The sequence below is a fragment of the Lepus europaeus genome, chromosome 11 (genome assembly GCF_033115175.1).
Source record: "Lepus europaeus isolate LE1 chromosome 11, mLepTim1.pri, whole genome shotgun sequence".
In the NCBI taxonomy this organism is placed as follows: domain Eukaryota; kingdom Metazoa; phylum Chordata; class Mammalia; order Lagomorpha; family Leporidae; genus Lepus; species Lepus europaeus.
Genome location: NC_084837.1, coordinates 109,906,070 through 109,931,944, shown reverse-complemented (window position 1 = coordinate 109,931,944; position 25,875 = coordinate 109,906,070). Strand labels below are relative to the sequence as shown.

The window sequence follows — 25,875 nt, the reverse complement described above, 5'->3', positions numbered from 1 at the left end:
GGTAAGTGGTGAGTGGTGTGCAGCCTGGGCCAGAAGGGAGAGCTGGGAGGTCCCAGCAGGGGCCCTGGACAGTGTGCGGTATGGGAGGGGGGAGAGTAGTGAGGGTGTGGCTGACAGCCGGGAGGGTTGTGGAGAGGTGGTGAGTGGGGTAGTAGTGGCTCCCAAGGGAGAGGTGAGGGGTGCCGGTAGATAGTGGCTTGGAGTTTGGGTGGGTCGTGGATTAGTTGGGGTGTGGGTATAGAGTGAGTAGATTGGGGTGCGGGTAGGTAGTGAGTGGTGACTGGTGTGTTTAGGGAGGGAGTGGTATGGGTTGTGGGTAAGTGGTGACTGGTGAGTGGTGTGAGTAGGTGGTGGTGTAGGGTGTAGGAGCTGGTGAGGGGTGGGTAGGTGGTGGGTGGTGAGGGGTAGGTGTGTGGGTAGGTCGTGGGTTTGGGAGTGGGAGGTGGTAAGTGGTGTGATGTGCTTGGCAAGCAGTAAGTTCTGATTGTGGGCAGGTGTTGGGGTGTGGGCAGGTGTCGGGGTGTGGGGTGTGGCAGGCTGTGAGTGGGGTTGGTGTGGGCAGGTGTCGGGGGTGTAGGGTGTGGCAGGCTGTGAGTGGGGTGGGGTGTGGGCAGGTGTCGGGGTGTAGGGTGTGGCAGGCTGTGAGTGGGGTGGGGTGTGGGCAGGTGTTGGGGGTGTGGGGTGTGGCAGGCTGTGAGTGGGGTGTGGGGTGTGGGCAGGTGTTGGGGGTGTGGGGTGTGGCAGGCTGTGAATGGGGTGTGGGGTGTGGGCAGGTGTTGGGGGTGTGGGGTGTGGCAGGCTGTGAGTGGGGTGTGGGGTGTAGGCAGGTGTTAGGGGTGTGGGGTGTGGCAGGCTGTGAGTGGGGTGGGGTGTGGGCAGGTGTTGGGGTGTGGGGTGTGGCAGGCTGTGACTGGGGTGGGGTGTGGGCAGGTGTCAGGGTGTGGGGTATGGCAGGCTGAGTGGGGTGGGGTGTGGGCAGGTGTCAGGGTGTGGGGTGTGGCAGGCTGTGAGTGGGGTTACTGTGGGCAGATGTCGGGGTGTGGGGTGTGGCAGGCTGTGAGTGGGGTGGGGTGTGGGCAGGTGTCGGGGTGTGGGGTGTGGCAGGCTGTGAGTGGGGTGGGGTGTGGGCAGGTGTCAGGGTGTAGGGTGTGGCAGGCTGTGAGTGGGGTGGGGTGTGGGCAGGTGTCGGGGTGTAGGGTGTGGCAGGCTGTGAGTGGGGTGTGGGGTGTGGGCAGGTGTCGGGGTGTGGGGTGTGGCAGGCTGTGAGTGGGGTGGGGTGTGGGCATGTTTCGGGATGTGGGGTGTGGCAGGCTGTGAGTGGGGTGGGGTGTGGGCAGATGTCGGGGTGTGGGGTGTGGCAGGCTGTGAGTGGGGTGGGGCGTGGGCAGGTTCCGAGTAGTGAGTTGTTTCCCATGGTGCCTGCTCTTTGTCTGCGTCTCCATCAGAGCCCATAGGGCCCTGTGTGAGCTCTGGGAGGAAGGGGGCTGTGGCTTCTCTGGGCTGCCCAGGACACAGGGCGTGGGGGCACTCATGGGACAATTCTGGGGCCGCTGTGTGGGAGTGGGGGGGAAGCTGCTGTGTCCGTCTCCCGCACTGTCAGCCTGGGCCAGCGTGGGCTGTAGCATCAGGAGGCAGTCACAGCAGGGCAGCATGCCCCGAGAAGCATGGGCGGGGGGCATTTGGACCTCTGTTGCACGCGGCAGCGGCTCCCAGCAGCGCTGGCCCCCGATCCCAGGCTGCTGTGGGAGCCTCAGCCGTGCCTGAAGACCCGGGGATCTTAGTGCAGGTTTCCTGTCCGCGTCCCAGACCTGCTGAGTCAGAATCTCCGGTGGGGAGGCCTGAGACTCGACCAATCCCCCGTTTCTCCCAAGCGCTGTTGTGAGTGGCCTGGGAAAGATGATGTGGGGGTGAGAGCTCAGGCCTTGCAGCCTCCTCTCCATCAACCCTGAGGATGCTGGGAGCTCCCGGTGGGCCCAAGGCCTCCACGTGCTGTCCTTGCAGAAGAAATTCAACCTGTGTGTGTTCCTGGTGGGCGGGACTAGGACCCATGGGTGCAAGAACAACTAAGAACGGTGGACGGGGCCACCCTGGGAACTTGTGTCTGCTCTCAGGCGGGCAGGGAGAAGGCCACGGCAAGGTGGCCTCTGTTCTGTCTCTTCTCACTCAAGGCTCTGGACGCACTTCAAGATGAGCGTAGAGGAGAGTCCTTGCGAACACCCCCCGAGCTTCACCACCCTCTGCTGCCAGTCATTAGGAGTTCTAAGGGTCTGGCTGGACCTGGGTTGATTTTATCAACGCATGCAAAGCCCTGGCCATAGCACAAGGATGCCGCTGCCCAGCTCCGCCCACCTGCAGTGTTAGAAGGCGCAGGAGGCCAGCGGCCTTTCCTTCTCTGCGGGCACAGATGGCCAGTGACTCAGGCCCTCTGCTCACGGCTCCCGTGATGGGACATCCCCCAAAGACGTCCGTCAGGTGGCAGAACCTGCGCACCTGATACTTTATATGGCCAAAGAGGCTTTGAGGATGTGAGTTGGTGTGGCCTGGGGGGTTGGGGAGATGGCGCTGGATGAGGTGGTGGGCGGGATCGGTGTGATTCCAAGGGTTTGTATGTGGTGGGGCCGGGGGAAGAGGAGGCAGAAGAGTTGCAGGTGGCGTGGACATTGCAGTGGGGTTGGGAGGAGGTGGCAGGTGGCGTGGACACTGCAGTGGGGTTGGGAGGAGGTGGCAGGTGGCATGGACATTGCAGTGGAAGTTGGGAGCTGATTGCTGTGAGCCTTTGGGTACAGGGAATGCAAGGAGACTGTCCCCAGAGGTGCTGGGAGGAGGGACACCCTGCTGACCCCTGAGTCTTGAAACCCTTTTTTGACTTCCAGCTCTTAGAACTGTGAGATGAAAAGTCTATGTTGTTTTAATTGTATTTGAAAGGCAGAGAGAGAGATAGAGGGAGAGGGAGAGGTGTTCCACCTGCTGGTTTACTCCCCAAACGGCCCATAGTAGCCAGGGCTGTGCCAGGCTGAAACCAAGGACCTGGCACTCAATTCAGATCTCGATGTTGGTGGCAGGGACCCAAGTACTTGAACTACAACTTGTCTTCCGGGGCATGCCTGAGCAAGAAGTGGAGTTGGGACGGAAACCCAGGTGCACCTGTATATGGGACGCAGGCACCCCCAGCAGCAAGTTAAGAGCTGTACCCTGTGGCTGTCCTGTGTCGTTTGCTCTAGCACAGCACAACCTCTGCGATGCTCAGCTTTTGCCACTCATGGCAGGGAGGCAGCAGGTCTTGGCAGAGCCAGAGGCGGAGCCTCGTCTTCCTCCCTGTGGGAGCGAGCTTGTGTGCACCATGAGGTCCGACCTTCAGCCCCAAGGTGCTGCCCTCCCCGAAGGTTCCATGGAACCCCGTTTGGGAACCGCAGTGCTGAGAATGGAGTGCCATCCCCAAAGCCCCACACAGCGTGGCCAGCTCTAAGAATGTGCATTTAGACGTGTTTCTGAGAGCAGAGGAAAACAACTCGTAGACAGATGGCAGGAGGCTGGCCTTGTGGGATGGCGAGAGCAGCTTCCCAAGTAAGGAGTCAGGTGTTCTCATGTCGGCTCCCCCTCCCCTCGCCTCCCCATAGAAACCTCCTCAACCCGACCCCTCCCACCTGTTCCTGGGAGGTCAGGGGTCAGGAGGGAGGCTCACCCAGGGATGGTGCTGCATAGAGAGAGGAGGAAGAGGGATCTCCCTCGTGTTTCCTGCAGGGTCTTAGTCCACCTGAACGAGGATGGACTGGGTCTGAAGAAAGGTAAGTGCACCGCTCGCCCGTTCCCCAGCCTCCTGATCCCGGAGACAGTCAGACGCAGCAGGGAGTCAAGTCAAGCAAGCAAGAACTCAGTTTATTGTGCGCGTAGCAAAGCCTTTTAAAGCCCAAGACCGCAGGATCTACTGGGGCAGGGCTTATGGACCAACCAATTACTTAAAAGGTCATTTTACGGGGTGACTTTTTACAGGACCAGCCATATGTCTGTACACTCATCATCAGTTGTCACCTCCCCTGATGCTTGTGCGGCCAATCAGCTTTGGTGGTAAACGACTTTGGGTACCGCCCACCTTACTTCCTTTGGGCGCCATCTTTGAATTGCCTCCTGTGCCTAATTTCCCCACAGTTTCCCTCTGAAGGGGATCATGTATAGCACCTGAGTATTAGGAAGCTACTTTTAGGGACATTTTAATCAGCTTTTTTTAGAAAAAGATTATTTAAAGTCAGAGTGACACACACACACACACACACACAGAGAGAGAGAGAGAGAGAGAGAGAGAGAGGGAATCTTCCATCCTCTGGTTTACTCCCCAGATAGCTGCAATGGAGATGAAGCCAGGAGCCAAGAGCTTTTTGGGTGTCCCACGTGGGTGCAGGGGCCCAAGCATTGAGCCATCCTCTGCTGCCCTCCCAGGCCATTAGCAGAGAGCTGGATGGGAAAGGCGGCAGCTGGGACACAAACTGGTGCCCATATGGGATGCTGGCCTTGCACACGACAGCTTTACCTGCTGTGCCACAAGGCTAGCCCCTTTTAGAGACATTTTGAGAAAGAGCCGAATCATGCTGGAGTTAAGTGTTATGTCAAGATCCTAGACTGATACATCATAGACCATCTGTGCACACCGGGGTTCAGAAAGTACTTGTATGAGCAACCAAGCGCACCAGGCATGCTCCCACCCCGGGGCCCTTCCCCTTCCTGGGCTGGGTGCCTTTGTCCTCTTCCCTTCTTCCCACCGCCTCGGTGGGCACATAGTTTGCTCCGTTACTTTCTCAGGGACTTCAACCAAGTGTGGTCTTTCCTCTGAGGCCTTCTCTGAACATCTTATTGCTGTCGTAACCCCCTCCTCTGTTCTCTCTAATATCCGGGTCCACTCCACGGCGCTCTCTGCCGTCTTGTATACGAGACATTTTAACTCTTCTCTGTGCCTCTTATCTGTCTCCCCCTTGCCAGGGACAGAGCTTGTCTTTGGTGTGGTTTGTTTTCCCTGTCTCACATATGCCCTGCTGCATGTTCACTAGCTCAAATAGTGCCCAATAATGCCAGTTGCAAAATCAATATTTTTTGAATGAATAAGTAGATGAAGTGGATGTCCCATTTGACCTTGTTGGTACTCCGGGGGGGGGGGGGGGGATCGGAGTCTTCCTTTTATAGATGAGAAACTCAAAGATTAGAGATAACAATCTGTGTCCCTAAGTCCTCATTGCCAGGCTTGGCCTGAAAATCGATCGCTTTGTATTTTTCAGTAGAAATCACGTGTAGGCTGGGTGGGTGTATGGCACAGAGGTGAGGTGCCCATGTCCCATGTTTGGAGTCTGGCTCTGCTTCTGCACTCGCTCTGTGCTCCTGCTCACCTGGGAGGTGGCAGGTGATGGTTCAGGGACTTGGGAGCTTCTTCTGGGTCTCCCATGTGGGTGCAGGGGCCCACGCACTTGGGCCATCTTCTACTGCTTTCCCAGGCCACAACAGAGAGCTGGATGGGAAGTGGAGCAGCTGGGACTCAAACCGGCGCCCATATGGGATGCTGGCTCTGCAGCCAGTGGCTTTACCTGCTATGCCACAGCACTGGCCCCATATTATATCATTTAGTAGGATACTTTTTCACTTAGGAATAAACCATTAAAAATTAAGCATGGCAATAAATACATTTCTACAACATGATTTATTCATGCGGGTGGTACTCCACCGTATCAATTTCCTATGGTTTTATACGGCTAGTCATTGGATACAAAGGTTATTGCTGATTCTTTTCTTATTTTAGGAAACAATAAAGAGACCATAGCTGTGGCATCTTTTCACATCTGATTATTGTCTTTAGACAAACACTTAGGAGTGTGGATTTGCGTCTTTGAAAGGGCGTGCATATTGTCAAGCTTATTGCTGACTCCTTCGTAGGGCAGTCACTCAGGTTTCTGCCACCTCAGCAGTAAACGGGCATGCCTGTTTGCCCTCATTGTATCCACCATGTGATGTCTTGGCATGAGATGTCTTCCTACCCCAAATCAATAGCATTGGTCATAAATATGAGAATCATTGTGCTAAATACTGGTTATCAATCATAACTCAAGCCAGCAGTTACCATCAGCTCTGCTGGGATTCTGTTCAAGGACAAATCCACTTTCAGCATTGGTCCTCAAAACAGCAACTCCAAATATTAGGTGCTTTGCTCAGCACAGAATCAAACCGATCACACTGGTTGAAAACGTCCTCCGGCCAGCGCTGAGGCGTAGAAGATTAAGCCTCCGCCCGCAGTGCTGGCATCTCATATGGGCACCGGTTCGAGTCCTGGCTGCTCCACTTCAGATCCAGCTCCCTGCTGATACATCTGGGAAAGAAGTGGAAGATGGTCCAAGGACTTGGGCCCCTGCACCTACGTGGGAGACCTGGATGAAGCTCCTGGCTCCTGGTTTCATCCTGGCCCAGCCTTGGCTGTTGTGGCCATTCAGGGAGTGAACCATTGGATGGAAAGTCTCTCTCCTTCTCTCTGTGTAACTCTGCCTTTCAAATAAATAAATAAATCTTAAAAAAAAAAAAAAAAAACAAAAAACAACTTCCTTACGGAAACTTCCAGTTAACCACATGCTTAAACTGAAATTAAACTAAAAGTGAAAACGAAGTTCCAAACACTGGATTTCAAACCCAGCAGATCTTATGATGTTATACTTAGAAGGTTAAAAAAAAAAAAAAACAGAATAGCATTTAATTTTCAAGAATGGAAAGAACAAAACATCACCGTGTCAATCCAGTACTTGTTTCTCCTAACAGATCTTAGAATTCTATGGATAATGTGCACATGGGTGTGTCTGAACAATGCCTACGAAAGTGAAAATGTAGATTTTTAAAAAGATTTATTTATTTATTTGAAAGGCAGAGTTACACAGAAAGAGAAAGAGAGGCAGAGAGAGAGAGAGAAAGGTCTTCCTTCTGCTGGTTCACTCCCCAAATGGCCGCAACGGCCTGAGCTGTGCCGATCCGAAGTCAGGAGCCAGCAGCTTCTTCTGGGTCTCCCATGCGGGCTCAAGGACTTGGGCCATCTTCCGCTGCTTTCCCAGGCCATAGCAGAGAGCTGGATCAGAAGTGGAGCAGCCGGGTCTCGAACCGATGCCCATATGGGATGCTGGCACTGCAGGTGGTGGCTTTTCCCGCTACACCACAGCGCCTGCCCCGAAAGTGTAGATTCTTATGGAAATCTAAGCCCACCATGAGAGAGGAAGAGACGTTCTGGTGTTGCCATCTCTCCCTTCGCTGATGTTGGGCTCAAGTCAGTTGAAATATATTTCTGTACCACAATTTAAGCTTCAATAAAAATTTGCTTGAATAAAATAAAACAAAGAAAGAAATGACAAAAACTCCATAGTAGTTAGTACTTTTTCACTTCAGAAGGAAAATATTTTGATTTTCCTAAGACATAAATAATAAATGAATCAAACAAACGGCTGTTTCCTTTGCTCTCAGCGTTTGTTATGAGGTTCGTGTTTTCTTTGCCTGCCTGTAAGTTGATCATTTTTCTTCTGGACGGCTCATTCTTTCTTATTAATTTTTAAGAGCTTTCGGTAGGATGCAAGAAGTTTCTGCGTTCTGTCGCTTGCTTCAGTCTTTATGCTGTTTATTGACAAGGCAAGCAAGCGCTGTTCATTTACCCAAATTCATTAATCTTTGCTTAACGATTTCAACATTTGGGGACTTACGCGGAAAATCTGCACCACTGAGATCTAAAGCTGGGCTCGAATTTCCTTCTTTTAATTTCAACTGTAATTACCTTTGGCACGTGGCGAGGAGCGGTGGCTAGCTTCCCTTTGTGCCATTTTATTAGCCATCTATTCCACTCATAGTTAGCTAACAAGCAAATGACATATTTATATCTATTCAATAAACCATTATTTTCTTATTGACCAAAAATTCTACCTTCAGCATATATCAAATCCTTACCTGCGTCCATTGTCTCTTCTTGTATTTCTGTTCCATTGATTGTACCTGTCAAATTACACTTACAGAAACTTGGAAGTCAGTTTTAATATTTGGCTGGACAATTAGCTAACCATTTTAACCATGATTCTTTGTTTTTCTTTAAAGATTATTTATTTATTTGAAAGGCAGAGTTACAGAGAGAGAGTAGAGAGAAAGAGAGAAAGAGAGAGAGAGAGGTCGTCTTCCATCGGCTGGTTCACTCTCCAGAGGGCCACAACGGCCGGAGCTGTGCCAATCGGAAGCCAGGAGCCAGGAGCTTCTTCTGGGTCTCTCACGTGGGTGCAGGGGCCCAAGGGCTTGGGCCATCTTCTTCTGCTTTCCCAGGCCACAGCAGAGAGCTGGACTGGAAGTGGAGCAGCCGGGGCTTGAACAGCGCCCGTGTGGGATGCTGGTGCATCATGTGGCGGCTTTACCCGCTACACCATGGTGCCAGCCCCAGACCATGATTCTTCCTTAATGTAAAACAAATAAGTATTTAATGTTCCCTCTAATAGGCAGGGCCTCTTCCCATAAAAATGAAAACAAAACTCAGCAAGACATAAACAACACAGAAAATATATGAAACCATCTTGTCTATTTTCTTAGTGGTTTCTGCTCTTTTAGAATTTTATTTATGAAGAATTTCTCTTAGCTCCATTTTTGACATCTCAATAAAAACAGGTAAGTGAAAACTTGTTTTCCTTGCCTTTCAAATTTGCTTTTTAATTAGTATGTATTTTTTAATATAGAAAATAACCCAGTAGATGCCCCTATACCACTGAGATTAAATAGATGCTAGCAGATGCTAGCTGTTGTCATTTTTGTTTAAGTGCTTGGCATTTTTTTTTTCAGGGGCCATCTGCTACTCTTTTTTTTTTTTTTAAAGATTTTATTTATTTATTTGAGAGGTAGAGTTACAGACAGTGAGAGGGAGAGACAGAGAGAGAGGTCTTCCATCCGCTGGTTCACTCCCCAAATAGCTGCAATGGCTGGAGCTGTGCCAATCCAAAGCCAGGAGCCAGGAGCTTCTTCCAGGTCTCCCATGTGGGTGCAGGGGCCCAAGGACTTGGGGCATCTTCTACTGCTGTTCCAGGCCATAGCAGGGAGTGGGATTGGAAGTGGAGCAGCTGGAATCTGAACCGGTGCCCATATGGGATGCCGGCTCTGCAGGCCAGGATGTTAACCTGCTGCGCCACAGCGCCGGCCCCACTTCCCCATAGTTTTCATAGTGAGACATGCGAGTGACAAACTCCTGGAAGCAAAACGCTTGTTCCCGACTCACCCTCTCAGGCAGCACTCTGTGTTATCTCCCTTTGGCACTTTATTTTATTCCCATGTTTTCTGGTTTTTATTTTAATTCTTGAAAAATCTGGTTTTGGTTTTATTCTTTTTCTGCTAATTCAGCATGTTTATAGGACTTTCTTTTTTATTTCTGGTATCCCTTCCATGTTTAGGTACCTACAGGTCAGGTTTATTTATTTATTTTTAATGTACTTATGTTGCTTCTGGGATTTGAAAAATCTGATTTTAAATTCTGGAACATTCCTAGAATTGTCACTTTGATGATTATCTTTCTGCCACCTTATTTTCTCCTCCCTGGGGCTCCTAGAGCCCTCACTGGCCCTTGTCTTTCTGGGCACTCGCTTAACCAACCCCGACTTCATATATTTTATCTCTGTGCTAACTTCCTTAGCTCTGTCTTCCGTTTACCTAACTTTCTCTCCACATAACTCTAATATCTGATTTAATCTGTCCACCTGCTTTTTATTCCAGAGGTTGTTTTCCCTAAAAGTATTTCATTATTTTTTCATTCCTGTATGTTATTTTTTGCTTTTCATAGCACGTGCTTTTTCTATTTGGATTTTCTCAATGTTCTCCCATCTTTCTTTACTGTAAATATACGTGTGCCTTTTTAAGATGGTGCTTCTGCTGTGTGAGTTCTTGACGTTGGCTCTTGCTTGCCCTGCGGCAGCTGACTCCTGCTCCCTGTGAGTTACTTTCTCTTGTGTGTTAACATTTTCAAACACAGAATGCACTGTTTGTGGCTCCCTGTTCATCTGTGGCGTCGTGTCCGCTTTGCACTTGTCCTTGGTCACACCGGGGGGCGGTATTGTCAGTGTGGCACTGATCGTTAGTGAATTTCTTAGCTGGAGAGCCCTATAGCAACATAACCTGGGCCCCCTGATACATTCAGGACACTGTCTTGCTTGGTGCTTCCAGGGTTCCGCTCTTTACTTAACCCAGCGCCCAGGTCCTGTGGCCTTTGCTGGTCAGCAGGTGCTCTACTTTGCGCACATCTTCTCACCTTGACGTAGACAACAGGCGTCAAGGGTGCCGGCTTCTCCAGCGTCCCCTTTCTCCACGTCCCCTGGGCAGCCGCAGGGCTGACTTAGCTCTGACTTCCTGCTTAGTTCTGACTTCTGGTTCCTTGTGTTCCTGACACCTGAGCATTTAGTTTAGTTGGCTTTCGTTCAGGCTTAGCTATGCATGTTAAGAAAACAGAGATTGGCCGGCACCGTGGCTCACTAGGCTAATCCTCCGCCTGCGGCGCCGGCACACCAGGTTCTAGTCCCGGTTGGGGCGCCGGATTCTGTCCCAGTTGCCCCTCTTCCAGTCCAGCTCTCTGCTGTGGCCCGGGAAGGCAGTGGAGGATGGCCCAAGTCCTTGGGCCCTGCACCCGCATGGGAGACCAGGGGGAAGCACCTGGCTCCTGGCTTTGGATAGGTGCAGCGCCAGCCTCAGTGGCCATTGGGGGGTGAACCAACGGCAAAGGAAGACCTTTCTCTCTGTCTCTCTCCCTCACTGTCCACTCTGCCTGTCAAAAAAAAACAAAAAAACCAAAACAAAAACAAACAAACAAACAACAAAAACCCCAACAACAACAACAAAAAACACACACACACACAGAGATTGCATTGGTCCGGCATTTCTAGGTTTTTGTAATGGGAGGTTTTTCTAATTTTCTAAGCTTACCTTCTTGCTGGATCTGGGAATTACTGCATAATTTATTTTTTTAAAAGATCTATTTATTTTATTTGAAAAGCAGAGAGAGAGAGAGAGAGAGAGAGACGGAGAGAGAGGTCTCCCATCTGCTGGGTCACTCCCCAAATGGCCACAGAGGCTGGAGCTGCGCTGATCCGAAGTCAGGAGCCAGGAGCTTCTTCCAGGTCTCCCACATGGGTGCAGGGGCCCAAGGACTTGGGCCATCTTCTGCTGCTTTCCCAAGGGCGTTAGCAGGGAGCCGGATAGGAAGTAGAGCAGCTGGGACTCGAACTGGTGCCCATATGGGATGCCGGCGCTGCAGGCGGTGGCTTAGCCCACTACACCACAGCTCCAGCCCCTGCGTGATTTCTTGACTTCTCAGTTAGGGGCTTGGCACCAAGCCAGAGCTCCACAGGGATGCATCTTGCAAAGGGAAGCATGGCCTTGTCCCCAGCTCAGTGCTGCCCCCTGTGGCAGAGTCTTGGGAGGAAAGCTGTCTCTCAGAAAGAATGCTCCCGCCATTTAGAATTTTACGAGAGGCAACAAGGGGAAGGTGGAAATCCCCCATCACAGATTCGAGTTTCCTAGATTGACAGCTTCCTCGCATAGTCCTAGTTTTACTAAATTCATAGTTTCACTAGACCATCATAAACAACCATCATTCTGGGAAAAAAAAGGTCAAATTCAAAACAACAGGCCTCCCAGCACCCAGCCAGAGTTACAGAAACACTGGGGGATGAATTCTCTGCCGTGTGCTCTTTGTGGGGGCCGAGGGAGAACATTGCGATTGCATTACCTCTGTACTCTCTTGGTTTCTGCGAGATCAATGCATTACGGCGTGTAGGAAAGCTCTCATACGCGCTGAGGTTGGCTAATCTGGTGCAAGGTTGAAACCATTCATCCTCATCAGGTTTCAGGAAAGATCAAACCTTTAAAGGAGCCCGTGGAAATGAGATTCGGAGAGCTTACTTTTTGTCCAAAGATTTCCCAGCAGCAGTTCTGCAAGTTCCATCCCTCAATCTTCTCTCGTTCTCCTGGTCCGTTTTGATTAACTTTCGCTGGCAGCAGTTGGAGTGGTTCAAAATGCATAAGGTTGTGGAAGGGATCCCATCCGTCTCGGCCTTGGATCCTGGACAGCAGCCACACTGATTGTGCCGGGAGTGTGGCGTGAGGGCTGGATGAGGGAAAAGAAATCAGGCATCGGGTCCCTGCCCTTCCCCAAGCCGCAGACTGCTGGGTGCTGGAAACATCCGCAGAACCTGGGCCACATGTGTGCAGAGGTTCTGGAGGGGCAGGGGAACGTGACGCCGGCAGGGGCATCCTATAGCCTGGAGGGCGCCTCCGCAGTCCAGAACTGCTCCCTCTGGCAGCTGCTCTGCCAGGGCTCCCAGTTCCTCCTGCTCAAAGAATCCAACCTAAACTCCCAGCCCCAACTGAACCCCACCAGCTGGTCCCGCCCATCTTCCAGCCTATCTATACCAGAGACTCCACCCTCATCCCCTGCACCCCGAACCTCCTGCTCTGGGCCTGGAATACTCGCGTTGTCCCTGTCCCACATCATCAAACACCCCCATCCCCTGAGCCTCTGGGAGGGCAGCACCGTGACCTTGCCCAGCTCTGCCTGCCTAGCACGAGCCGGTGCTCAGCGCTGATTGCCTTCAAGGAGACGTGAGGCAGGTGCACGGGGTGGGGGCCAGGGAGGGATGGGCTAGGAGTCCTGGAAGATGAGGGGGCCGAGAGGGCCGTTTATTTACCCTCTGGCCTCAGAACTTGCTCATGGAATCGGTTTCTGGACGTTCTTCCTAGTGAATAGGCAGTGTGACAGCTGACTTTCCTGCCAGAGTGGTATGGAGGGAGGAAGGGAGACCCTGACTCTCTGGTCTAATGATGGTGGCAAACGAAGTCTTTCAAGACGTTGTAATGTGAAGGGAGAGAAGCCGAGATCCTGCTTTTTATGACGTGCCCTGTCCTTTGTCTGATGGGAGAGAGCCATTTTTCCCAAGCTGATCCCATGCAAGTTCTCCAGGAATGAATTGGTGACTGGATACAAACTTACCCAGTAATTTTCTAAGTTCTAAGGTTCTTGAGCCAAGCATAAGTTACTGTATGTTTCAAAATAGCTACAAGAGAGGATTTTTGAATGTTCCCAACATAAAGTAATGGCAAGTGATTGGTATATATGATTGAAATAACACGCTGAATCACATAAATGTAGACAGTGACCAGGCATCAATTAAAAAAAAATTCATGATACTCTTCACGGCCTGCAGGGGGCGCTGTGAGGCATAAACCCACTGGCTCAGGGGGATTTCCTCTGCCATTTGTTGAATGACTGTCATCTGGGCATCTCGGTATTAAGTGCTCACCTGTGCTTGCTGGTCACATGCGTGGTTACAGAGGAGCAGGCTGAGGCTGGGGGCTGTGTGCGGGCAGGGCTGGGGTCTGAGCCCTGGTGTGTGTGCTTCTGTCACTAATGCTCCCAGTCACCACGCCCCAACACCCCAGCCGCTGTCCCGTCTAGAAGCGGCTTCTCAGTCCATCTGTCAGAGGCCGTGCTGAGATCCTGGTGGCCTGCTGTCCGGGACCACGCCCAGGAATTCGGATTGACAACTCTGAGTGCTGTACCCAAGGCCCCGGCAGAGGGCGGCTGGGTGCCAGGAGGGACAGTGAGTGTAACCTGGGGGCAGGAGGCGGTGGCTGGGCGGGCTCCATGGGTAAGGTGCTTAGAGACACTGAAGAACCCGTGCCACATGTGCCTTGTTCCCGCTGCTCCCTCCATGACACGCTTTTGGCCTCTGTGCTGATATCTACACCCATCTGTTTCCTTGAAACCCAAGCGTGACGGGTGGTTCCCCACCTGGATAAGCCAGAGCATCCTGACCCACAAGGCTGTTGTTGGCCGGGCTCAGAGGCTGGGGCGGGGGAGCTGGGGGCTCTGCATCCCAGAACTCATGGGAGAGACCAAGCAAATGCTGGGAGAAGCCCAATGGGAACGGCTGCCCCCAGGTTGGGAGTGGGGGGCCCTTGGCCTCAGGTGCTGCAACTGAACCCAAGTTAAACACAATGTTACTGTGGGAGATGGCTGGACCCGTGGGAACCAGCTAACCTTAAAATCAATAAGGCTCGGCTGGCACTGCGGCTCCCTTGGCTAATCCTCCGCCTGTGGTGCAGGTACTCAGGGTTCTAGTCCCGGTTAGGGTTACAGTTCTGTCCCGGTTGCTCCTCTTCCAGTCCAGCTCTCTGCTGTGGCCAGGAAGGCAATGGAGGATGGTCCAAGTGCTTGGGCCCTGCACCCACATGGGAGACCAGGAGAAGCACCTGGCTCCTGGCTTCGGATCGGTGCAACTCCGGCCATAGCGGCCATTTGGGGGGTGAACCAACGGAAGGAAGACCTTTCTCTCTGTCTCTCTCTCTCACTGTCTAACTCTGCCTGTCAAAAAAAAAAATCAATAAGGCTCAAATTTTCTCTTTTTAAAAAATATTTTATTTATTTTTTGAAATGTAGAGTTGGAGTGAGGAGGAAATAGAGAGGAAGAAAGAGGGAGAGAAAGAGAGAGGGAGAGAGAGGGAGAGAGAGAGGGAGAGAAAGGGGTGGGGAGGAGAGGTCTTCCATCCACTGGTTCGCTCCCCAGATGGCTGCAACGGCTGAAGCTGTGCCGATCTGAAGCCAGGAGCCAGGAGCTTCTTCTCGGTCTCCCACCCAGGTGCCTTCCCAGGCTACAGCAGAGAGCTGGATGGGAAGTGGAGCAGCTGGGACTCGAACTGGTGCCCATATGGGATGGCAGCACCACAGGCCACCGCTAGGCCACAGCACCGGCCCCCTGATAGGTTGTCAGTCATGCAAATGTCTTCTTTATGTGTGTTCCTGTGATGTTTACAATCCTCCTCTCCACCTCCCTCTCTCTTGCTGTCCCCCCTATAGATTCTGCCCGGAAGTTCCCGCGTAGGCAGCGCGCCCTCCACACGTTCTCCATCATGGAGGCCAATCAGGAGACTTCTCTCTTCCTGATGAAGGTCTTGGAGGAGCTGGACAGCAAGCAGAACACGGTTTCCTATCAGGACCTGTGCAAGTCCCTGTGCGCCCGGTTCGACCTGACGCAGCTGGCCAAGCTGAGAAGCGTTTTGTTCTACACGGCTTGCCTTGACCCCAATTTCCCAGCCACGCTCTTCAAGGACAAGATGAAGTGCAACGTGAACAACCAGCAGTCGAAGAAGATCATGGTGGCGGCCGACATCGTGACGATATTCAACCTCATCCAGATGAATGGCGGTGTGGCCAAGGAGAAGCTGCCCGGCGGCCGCCAGAAGGTACGCAGGAAGGAGGCTTCGTTTGAGTCGTGCCGGTCGGACGTGGAGATGTGCACAGCGGCCGAGTGTGAGTCGCTCAACTGCGAGCTGAGTGACAGGCCTTTCAGCCGGGGCTACCCCTCCAGGCAGTCCTCCAAGGGCCGCAAGATGGAGTGCAAGGACTGCCCGCAGTTCGTCCCCGCCTCCGAGCCGAACTTCCTGCTGGGCGTGGGCAAAGAGGGGAAGCACCGGGCGGCCTCGCTGGACAGGCTGCAGGCCCTGGCCCCCTACTCCGTGGCCAGCCCGCGGCCCTGTGAGATGCAGAGGACCTACTTCCCCATGGACATCGAGAACGAGTCCATCTCCGACCAGGACTCGCTGTCCATCGGCCAAGGCATCAAGGACGCCTTCGTCTCCGGTGAGGAGCCCTTCGTGGTCCCGTCCTGTGTCCAGAAGAGGAACATCTTCAAAGAGGACTTTCACAACCTCATGCCCGTCTCCCCCAGTCTGGTGGGCCCTGCCAGCAAAGCGGAGGGGGAGTGTGGGGAACCCCCGGGGCGGAAGGAGCCCCACAAACCACTCTTCTTCAACCACAGCTTCGAGATGCCCTACAACAGCCAGTACCTGAATCCCGGCTATTCCCCCGTGCCCGACAAACGGCGGGTCAAGCACGAGAGCCTGGATGATCTACAAGCCTCTACGTACTTTGGACCCACGCCAGTGCTGGGGACCCAGGAGGCCAGGCGCTGCCCGGGGCGGCCCAGCAAGCAGACCCCGTGGCCAGCCAAAAGCTGGAGCCTGAACACGGAGGAAGTCCCTGATTTCGAGCGGTCCTTTTTCACCCGGAATCCGTCCGGGGAGAAGCTGTGCTATCAGAATTCAAGCAGCCCGGCGCCCGGTTTCCCAGCCCCAGACAGACGCCCGGCTTATCTGGCGCCCAAGGAGCAGCCACCCATTCTCCCGGTGAGCTATGCAGCCAAGCCCAACGGGCTCAAAGCTAAAGAGATCCCATCCCCCGTCGACCTGGAGAAGCACGAGCCGGTCAAAAAGTTCAAAGACAAGAGCATCAGCTGCACCAGCGGGCAGCTCAGCTCCGACACCAGCAGCGTGGGCACCCAGACGGAGCAGCACGTGTTGGAGCCCAAGAAAGCCAAAGACTTGTGCGCCTCTGGGCAGGGCAAGTACGGAGACAGGCACGCCAGGAAGCACTCAGACGACGACTCGGAGATCGTCAGTGACGACATCAGCGACATCTTCCGATTCCTGGATGACATGAGCATCAGTGGCTCCACCGGGGTGATGCACTCATCCTGCTACAACAGCACCGGGTCCCTGTCCCAGCTGCACAAGTCCGACGGCGACAGCTCCCCAGAGCGCCACCGCCCCAAGATGGCCAACGGGGTCCCCGGCGGCGGCAAGGGGGACAAGGCCCTCCACCACTCGGAGGAGGAGCTGAAGACCAGTGTGTGCAAACTGGTGCTGCGGATCGGCGAGATCGAGCGCAAGCTGGAGTCCCTGTCCGGAGTCCGCGAGGAGATCTCCCAGGTCTTGGGCAAACTCAACAAACTGGACCAGAAAATGCAGCAGCCGGAGAAGGTGAACGTGCAGGCGGATCTGAACTCCCTGACCAGCGAGGCTCCGTCCGACGACACTGCCTCTCCCCGCGGGTTCCGGGCGCACGGCGGCTCCCACGGACCCACCCTGGAGAACAGCGCTGAGTGGTGCTGCTCCGACGCCAGCGGGAGCAACAGTGAGAGCCTGCGTGTGCAGGCCTTGAAAAAAAGCCTCTTCACCAGGCCGTCCTCCAGGTCCTTGACCGAGGAGAACAGCGCCACCGAATCCAAAATTGCCAGCATCTCCAACTCGCCCAGAGACTGGCGCACCATCACCTACGCCAACCGCGCGGGCCTGGGCGGGGAGGAGAGGAAAGACGCGGGCCCGGCAGACAACAAGGACTGGCATCGGAAATCCAAAGAGGTAAATAGAAATTCCACTTGGCCTCGATGGGCACCGGCTGGATCCTAGCGCTTGGCACAAGGCGGAGCCATGCACGCTCCGTTAAGCAACGGGGGGGGGGGGGGGCATTCCAGGCGGGCAGGCTCTGTTAGAACCAAGGCCGTGGCAGGTGCAGTGTTGTGTGTCCCGCCAAGTTGTCTCAGCTGGTAGGACCGTAGGCTGCGATGCTGCCGACAAAGGGTTGGGGGCTGGGCGGGAGCGGGCAGGTGCACCGGGGATGTCTTCCTGTCCCTTCAGAAGCAGCAGGGCCCAGCCCGTGTAACGACAGAGGTGACTGCTAAGCATGCAGAGTGACCTGTCCTCTTCAGGGACTGCGTTCCTATGCCACGGCATTGCCCACCCTGCTTTTAAAGAATGTGTTGTGCCCCAGTTTCCTTCCTTTCTTCCTTCCTTCCTTCCTTCCTTCCTTCCTTCCTTCCTTCCTTCCTTCCTTCCTTCCTTCCTTTTAATTCATTTATTGGAAAGGTAGAGAGGCAATCAGGTAGACAGACAGACAGACAGACAGAGATCTTCTCCCATCCGCTGATTCGCTCCCCAGTAGCTGGGGCTGAGCCGCCCGCTCTGTGCTGGGCTCCGTCCCACCTTCGGCTCAAGGCTTCCTCTCGCCTCCTGGTCTTTGGCAGCTTTCCCAGGGACCGGTGCTTTCCCAGCCTCGAATTCTCTGTGCTCAGACATAGCGCACATAAAACTGTACTTAAGGACATATTGTTTTACTCACAGGGGTGACCCGGCTACAGTGCCAGGCTCCTGGCTGCAGCCTGGCCCATCCCAGACTGGCCTGTCGCAGCCGTTTAGGGCGTGAACCAGTGGATGAAAGCTGGGTCTCTGTCTCTCTGCCTTCCACATAAATTTTTAAAAATCTAAAAATGTAGATATCTCATGTACGGAGAGTGAGTGCTGAGCTGGAAGGGAGACGCCTCAGTGGCAGGAAGAGGTGTGAGCAGCAGTTTACCCTCCCGTCTTGGGACAAGCACAGGTTCAAATCCTGGTTCTACCACTTCATAGCTGTGTGACACTGGGTCAGTCTCTCTGACCCAGGTGTCCATATCTGTACTGGGGACGGCAACAGCTGAGACCCAGTGTGAGTGAGGAGGTGCAGTGAGGTGGCACGGGCCCTGCACCAGCTCGGGCGGGGCGGTGGACACACAATCAGCCATCGGTGACCCAGGCTGCTCCTACAGCGGCTGGCGTGGGTCTTATCCCCGCCGCTGTCTGCGCAGCCCTGCACGCGCTCTGGGTGTTGGGTGGAACCAGCGACCAGAAAGATTCCAGGCAGGGAAGCCTCTTCGAAGGCCCTTAGCTTTGATGAGTGAGGAAAAAACGAGAAGGCAGCCTTATTTCCTTGTTTGGGTTTTGCCGTGTTCTTCTTGCATTCTGTGTCACCGGCCTTGGTGGCTAGGGGTGGGAATACATGAGAGGATGTTTCTGGACAACAGCCAGGGGCCGGCATTGCTGACAGGCAGGCTCCTCCCCTGCCGGCACAGCCACTCCCTCTGGCGTGCGGCCTGGACTCCTTTTCCTACCGCTCTGTTGTGTTGTCCTGGTACTAGCCCCCACAAGACTGCCTGTCTCACTTCCTGGACCCCTGCCCCCTGGACACCTCCGTGCTGCTGGGCTGGACAAAGAGGCCGGCAGGGCACCCCCTGCTTTCCAGGAACTCACTGTCCAGTGGGGGAGACAGCTGGGGCAGGCAGGCAGGGTGGGGAGACCGGGCTGTGCCCCAGCAGGTGCAGCAATGGCCCCACACACAGCTCCAGGTCCAGGGTCTGTCTGTGATACCAGGGGTCGGCACCACGCCCCCATCTTGCTGGGCCGGGGAGCGGTTCCTGGAGGAGACGACACTTGGGTGTGGAGATCAGATGGCCTGAAGTTAGAAAGTTCCAGAAAGTTCCAGTTCTGAGAATTCATTGAGAGCAGGGCCCCTGGGGCAGAGACCCTGGGGTCAGCGGGTGAGGCCTCTTCCTCCCCCTGCGTGGTTACCCATGGCCTTCCCTATCTTGTGGGCTGCGAGGGTGTCTCTGAAAGGGGCCCGACTCCCACCCCCAACCCACCCCTGGGGAAAATCCCCAGTAGTTTCCAGAACGTGCCCTGTGGCTTGGCTTCCTCCTTCCCGGCAAGCCAACAGCATGCACGGGTCGAGCTGGCCCAGGTCACGACAGAGGGGCGTGAAAGAGCAGCAGTTAAGCAAACGCTCTTTGAAGCTGGAGGATTGGGGGAGGGGGGCACCCAGCCCCACCCCAGAGCCCCTGTGCATCCTGGGTCAAGCGACTGAGGGTGGGGTTTGTGATGGGCATGGTGGGGTAAGGATTATACAACCCCTTCATGGCTCACGCTAGGACTGGGATCAGCAGGAGCCGAGAGGCTTCCTGTTTGTGTGCAATCGGCTGCATGTTGCCGCCTGGCTGTGTGCAGGGCCCGGCGTCACTGGGGAACCCCCCCGCCCCCCATCCGTGCCGCTTCTCTCTGTCCCTCCCCCTCTGCAGGCTGACAGACAGTACGACCTTCCCCGACAGCCCCGACCGCCCAAGCAGCCCAAAGACGGCTTCCTGGTGGAGCAGGTGTTCAGCCCCCACCCCTACCCCGCCTCCCTCAAGGCCCACATGAAGAGCAACCCCCTGTACACGGACATGCGGCTGACCGAGCTGGCCGAGGTGAAGCGGGGCCAGCCGTCGTGGACCGTGGAGGAGTACGCACGGAACGCGGGCGACAAGGGCAAGCTCGCGGCCCTGGACCTGCAGGTGAGCCTCTCGCAGCACTGGGGCGGGCGGGCGGGGGCAGCCGGGCTGTGCCCTGGCAGGTGCAGGCAAGGGGTCACGGATGGCTTAGACCAGCCCAAGCCCTCCCCTTCCAACTCCCCGGGGGCCCCCACTACTCCTGCCCCGCCCCCACCCCCCACCACGGAACTTGACCTTGAGTGAGTCGGAGCTGGAGTCCACGCGGGGACTCTTGGGCTTGCTTTGTTCTTGTATCTCTGGGCTGGTTGACTTGCTAACAATGCGTTCAAGACTCTGTCTACAAGCGCAGATTCTAGTGTTTGCCCACGAGACCCGAGCCAAACTGTTTCATGCCATCCGAGCTGATTTCTCCTTCCATGTGTAGCGCGTGGGATAAGCATATTTGTGGGAGCTATGGACTGTGTTTCCATGCGGAGCAGCCCCAGGTAAGAGCCACCGCCGGGAGCTCTGTCCAGGCAGAGGCAGGGCTGGGTTGGGGCCACACTCTCATCGTGGTGGGCGGCTCTACGTGGTCCCATTCGCATCACGTCTCTCTGTGTCTCCACCTCACCTCGGGAGCAAAGGCAGGACCTGTTCCCCAGCCGTGGCCTTGGCCTTGTGGGCAGTGAGGTCCCGCCCTCGGGAGTGCCGGTCACCTGCTGATGTCAGCGTTGACCCTGAGCATAAGGTGCAGTGGCAGAGAGCTGCCTGCAGGGGTCACTGTGACAGGACTTCCCTGAAAATGACCTTGCTCTAAAAACCCAGGGGACTGTGGGAGATGGGGGTGTGGCCAGGAGAAAAACTTTGAGTTCCTATAGTGCTGAGTTCTAATCCCGGGACGTTGAGTTCACCTGCCTGTGCTTCTATCCCTTCCCCATTCCTGGGGGTATTAATGCTGAACGTGCAGAGTCATTGGGAGAATCGACAGTCGCATGTTTAAAGTGCCTGGCACTGAAGACGAAAGCGCTGGGTGATGCTGAACTTGATCGACTGTGCACAGTGCACAGCACCCTCTCAGGTCCAGGCATGGGGTGTGGGGACTGCACAGCAGGAAATTGTATGACCAGTTGACCATCGGGAACTGCAGACCCCAGGAAGCACTTGAACCTGAATCCACACTGAGCCTCTGGACGAGCTGTCTCACGCCCCTCCCCTCCTGTTCCCTCTCCACCCTCCCAGTCGGCAATGGCATTTGTTTCTCGTGGGTCCAGTTACAGGAAGGGGCAGCTCGGGCCACATCCGGAGCGTGCGGTTTGTCCTCGTCCCTCCCACGTCATGCGTGTTCTGTGCCGTGTGTGCTGCAAGCCCCTTGCCCCTTGGGGCTGCTCCCCCCTCTGTCATCTTGCCGCAAGCAAGGTAGACGAGGGTTTGGTTCCCCCGCAGGTGGGCTCCTGGGCAGCTTTGCCGTGGGGCCGGCGAGTTAGAAAGGCCGGCAGGGGTGGGCGGCTCCACTGGTTGCTATAACCAGCATTTTGCTAGTGATGCGCGATGACCTTGAAAGAGCGAGATGAATCGAAGGACTCATTGGCTGTTAGCGGAAGACGCTGGGGGGAGATTTCGGCCTCACAGACAGGTGCGATCTTCGTGTGCCAATGTCTATAAGCATAAAGACACAATTACCAAAAAAAAAAAAAAAAAGTAAAAATAGCTCAGGTTGCACAGAAGGCGAAGGCGGGGGGCTGCGCTGAGCCTTGGGGCTGTCTCGGGGCAGGTTTAGCATCTCCTCGGGCTCCCCCGTCATCAGCGTGGAGTGTGCCAGCTGTGGTGCCCCCCTGAGGGCGTGGGCATAGGTGCCGGTGTGGCAGGTGCCGTTGATGGCTGAGGACGCTCGCTGGGGTCCCTGGAAACCTCACAATTACCTCCCTGCTACTCAGTGCCACTGGAGCTTGCAGTTACTGAAAAAACTAATTAAAAAATAGTTTATTTCACAGGCCGAACCCTAGCCCGTCGTACAGTGTAGCGAGCGAGGGAAGCATGCCAGTTTCCCTCTGCCGAGCCGGAGGGCAGCAGGAACGGGATCTGATGTGTCGTTTGCCCCGTGTGTCTGCTGGGCCAGCTGGTGGCAGAGCGGGGAGGAGAGTGGATCATCTCAGCTGCAGCCCCGGCCTGAGCCTGGCCCCTCACCCACTGCTGCAGGCCGACACCCCGCGGGTCTCCTTTGCGGAGTATCCACTCAATTGCTGGTTCACTCAGACTGGTTCCTTAGTGCCTTGCAGAGGGTGGAGCTCTGTGGGGATGGGGGCTGTGGTCCAAGCGTGAAGACGTGTGCTTTAGTGGCCGGAACTGCCCAGGGCAACTCAGGGCAGGCCCCCCACCCAACCCCCCACCGCCAGGACTCCAGCACCGGTTCCTGTAGCAGGGAGATTTTTGCAAAGCCTGTGTGGTTGAACAGAGCACCCTGTAGCAGGGGACTTCAAAATGTTCGTGAGAACATGGAATCCTTTGCCACAATTTTTTTTTTTTTTTGAGACCCACACTAGGCTTCTTCCTCATATGCGTTCTGTGGATTCTGTAAAGAGCCCGGTTTCTATCATGGGCACCCTGGCGGCCGGTGCCACCTGCCAGCCCTCCACAGGGAACCTGCGAAAGTCAACAAGCAGTCCGTCAGCATTTTGTGTGCATGAGGAGGGGGTCCTGGCAGAGTTCCTGGGACCCCAGGAAACCCCTGTTTCTGTCCTACAACGCCGCCCTGTGATGCGCGCTGGCGCCAGCAAACATTTCCTGTGAAGGGTCGGAGAGTCAGTGCTTGGACTCTGTGGGTCTTCCGGCCGCTGCTACAGCAGCTGCAGGCGGCTCATCCCCCAATGGGCACGGCTGCGTGCCCGTAAAACCTTGATTTTTTGGAAACTTGAGGTTTGCATTTTCTATCACTTTCACACTTTATGAAATATTGTTGTAGTGATCTTCTCCCGCTATTCAATGATGCAACAACCATTCTTCCTTCAAAGACTGTACCAAGATGGATTGGCAGGTTGGAGCTGGCCTGCCAGGCCACAGTCTGCCAAGCCTTGTTCTAGAAGATTCTTAGCGACAGGATGGGAACAAAACCCAAGGAGGGGCAGGTTTGGGCCCAGTGGTGAAGTCACTGGAGACGATGCCTGTGTCCCACGCCAGTGCCTGGGTTCAATTCCCGGCTTTGGCTCCTGATTGCAATTTTCTGCAAGTGCCGAGGCGATGGTGATGGCCCCAGGAGACGGCTTCCCGCTGCCCGCATAGGAGACCTGGATTGAGTTCCTGCCTCCGGGGGGCTTCAGCCCCCGCCCAGCCCAGCCTTGGCTGTTTTGGGCATTTGGGGAGGGAACCCGTGGATGGGGGAACACTCAATCTCTCTTTCTCTCTGCCTGTCAAATAAAAATAAGTGAATAATTAGAGCCCTAGGAGCACATGGGTTGTCAGCATGCCGGCAGGAAGCAGGTGGATGCTGGGAGCAGAGGCCTCAGCAGGCTGCTGTCTGCAGTGGTGTGAGCTGGGGTGGGGGCTGCTCAGAGTCAGGGAGCCACCAGGACCCCCGGCAGGGAGAAGGCACTGCGCACTGTTGCATCTGGAAGGTGTCTGTGTGTGAGAAGTGAGACCGAAGTGCTGGAAGCCTGGGCGTGATAGGGGCTGGGCAGTGCAGAGCGGCGGCAGCCGGCAGGGAGGGCGTGGGGATACATCCTTCCTCGGCTCTCTCCCCACTGCCTGGCCCCACACGGGCGCTCCCTGGAAGCATTCATCCCGGTCTGCATCCCCAGGTGCAGAGCACAGCACAGGAGAGCAGGGCGTGGCTGTGAAACACTGGCAGGAAGCTCCTGGCCTGGGTTAGACGCCCCAGAAATCCACCGACGATGAGGGCGGCTTTCTGTTTTAAGTTTTTGAAGTTTTTTTTTTTTTTTTTTAAGATTTATTTATTTATTTGAAATGCAGAGTTACAAAGAGAGAGAGAGGGAGAGAGAGGTCTTCCATCCACTGGTTCACTCCCCAAGTAGCCGCAACAGCTGGAGCTGAGCCGATCCAAAGCCAGGAGCCAGGAGCTTCTCCAGGTCTCCCACATGAGTGCAGGAGCCCAAGGCCTTGGGCCATCTTCTACTGCTTTCCCAGGCCACAGCAGAGAGCTGGATTGGAAGTGGAGCAGCCGGCACTTGAACCGGCGCCCGTATGGGATGCCGGCGCTGCAGGCGGCGGCTTTACCCACTCCGCCACAGCACTGGCCCAGGGTTGGTGTTCTGATCTCCTGTGTGTGTGATTTTTGCTGTGCCTCCATTTATGAGCAATCCAAGAAAGATCTTCCAAACGGGGATTCCGGAGACCCAGGCGACCTCGCTTCCCGGCCCCGAGACAGAGCCCCGAGACAGAGCCGTGCCTACACCATGGGAGTGGGTTGCGGCCATCGGTCTTCCTGCAGGCATCTGTCTCATCTCAGGGAGCCTGGGAGCCGTGTCCGTGGGGGCTCTGTCTTTGGCAGAAGCTGCACCAAGTTGAGAGTTGTGGTTCAGACAGGCCTGGCGTGTGGGGCTGACCGGTCCCAGGTCTGTAGACCGTGACTTTGAGCTGTGGCCTGTGCTTGCCCAGACAAAATGTTTGACATGGAAACATCTTGTGTTTTGTTTGAACCCCTTATCTTGGAGTTGCCTTTGATTTTCTCCGAGAAAGGGATGGTCGGTTAGCCTGCCTTCCAGCAGGCTTGTCCTTACTGCCTGGGGGTGAGAACAGTTTCTGGTGACTCCTTTGGGTGGAGGGAGGGGCGGCCGGCCTTGGCCTTCAGAGTCCTGTGTGTCTCAGCCCCACTTCGCTTTCACAGTCAGAAGATCTTCGATCGCTCGGTGTCAAAAAAACCAGCGTGCCATTTGCAGCTAGGGAGGGGCTTGTGTTCTGTGGCTTGTGGAGCCCAGGGCTGGTGGGGCAGGGTCGCGAGCGTGGTCACCTCTGTCCGTGGCAAGCCACACGGGTGCTTCGTGAGTGACGATTGTTACACAGTGTCGTCGCCCTGGCTTCGGGCGTTCACTCTGTCTCTCCCGTCTTCTCTCTGCTTTTAGACGCAAGAATCTCTAAATCCCAACAACTTAGAATATTGGATGGAGGATATTTATACTCCAGGGTACGATTCGCTATTAAAACGGAAGGAGGCTGAATTCCGGCGAGCCAAGGTCTGCAAGTTAGCAGCTCTGATCACCGCCGCCGCGTGCACCGTCATCCTGGTCATCGTCGTCCCCATCTGCACGATGAAATCCTGAGCCCGTGGACGCCCCAGCTGCATCCGGCTCCTCTCGGCGGCGAGGCCACGGTGTGTGGATGTGGAGATGGCACCCCAAGTCCCGACAACGCTGAAGGTAGCCATCTACACCTTCTCCGGAGAAACCTACCTATTAGCTCTGACTTAATCACATGCTGATGCAGCAGTTTTTAGAAGTGCAATATCTCTTCCCAATGAAAGAGTGTAGCGGACTGTGGGTGACTCCGAATGGAAGAGCCCAAGCGGAGAAAGAAGGGGGAGGCTGACCTCACCCTTTCTCGTTTGGTGAGCTTTCTTGGTGGGGAGTAAGTTACACGGGAGGTATTTAATAGCTGTGTCTTTCAAAGAAGCTTGGGGAGACAGCGAGGTGAGAGGAACTCTCTTTTCCTTAAAGTCCGTGTTCGTTGCTGGGGCAGGGGCAGGGCGTGGCCCCCGGCTGACTGCTGCTTCTCCGCTGACTCTTACCAAGGGCTTTCTGCTCTCAGCACGACGGACACGTCTGAGTCCTTGCAGATCCTTCTGGAAACATCCTGAAGCTTCCTCCTCGTCCCGAGGCAGCAAGGAGTGGGACCGCCCAACTGGGTTCGTCGTGTGTGCTTCCCGTGCACATGGGGTCCAGGTGTTCAGGCCGGGAGACCCGCCCCTCCCCGGCCACTGGGGAGCTCCTGGTCACAAGGTCAACGCTGGAGGATCATGGCCACC

The 25,875-nt window shown here is 55.0% G+C and overlaps 1 protein-coding gene across 1 annotated transcript; it reads left to right on the top strand.

The window, feature by feature from the left end:
- Positions 1-14,922: 14,922 nt before the first annotated feature.
- On the top strand, positions 14,923-25,174 carry MINAR1 (membrane integral NOTCH2 associated receptor 1). Its single transcript, XM_062204852.1, has 3 exons — positions 14,923-17,211; positions 19,734-19,988; positions 24,977-25,174. Exons 1-3 carry the CDS (start codon positions 14,923-14,925, stop codon positions 25,172-25,174), a joined length of 2,742 nt encoding a protein of 913 aa, XP_062060836.1.
- The last annotated feature ends 701 nt before the right edge of the window (positions 25,175-25,875 follow it).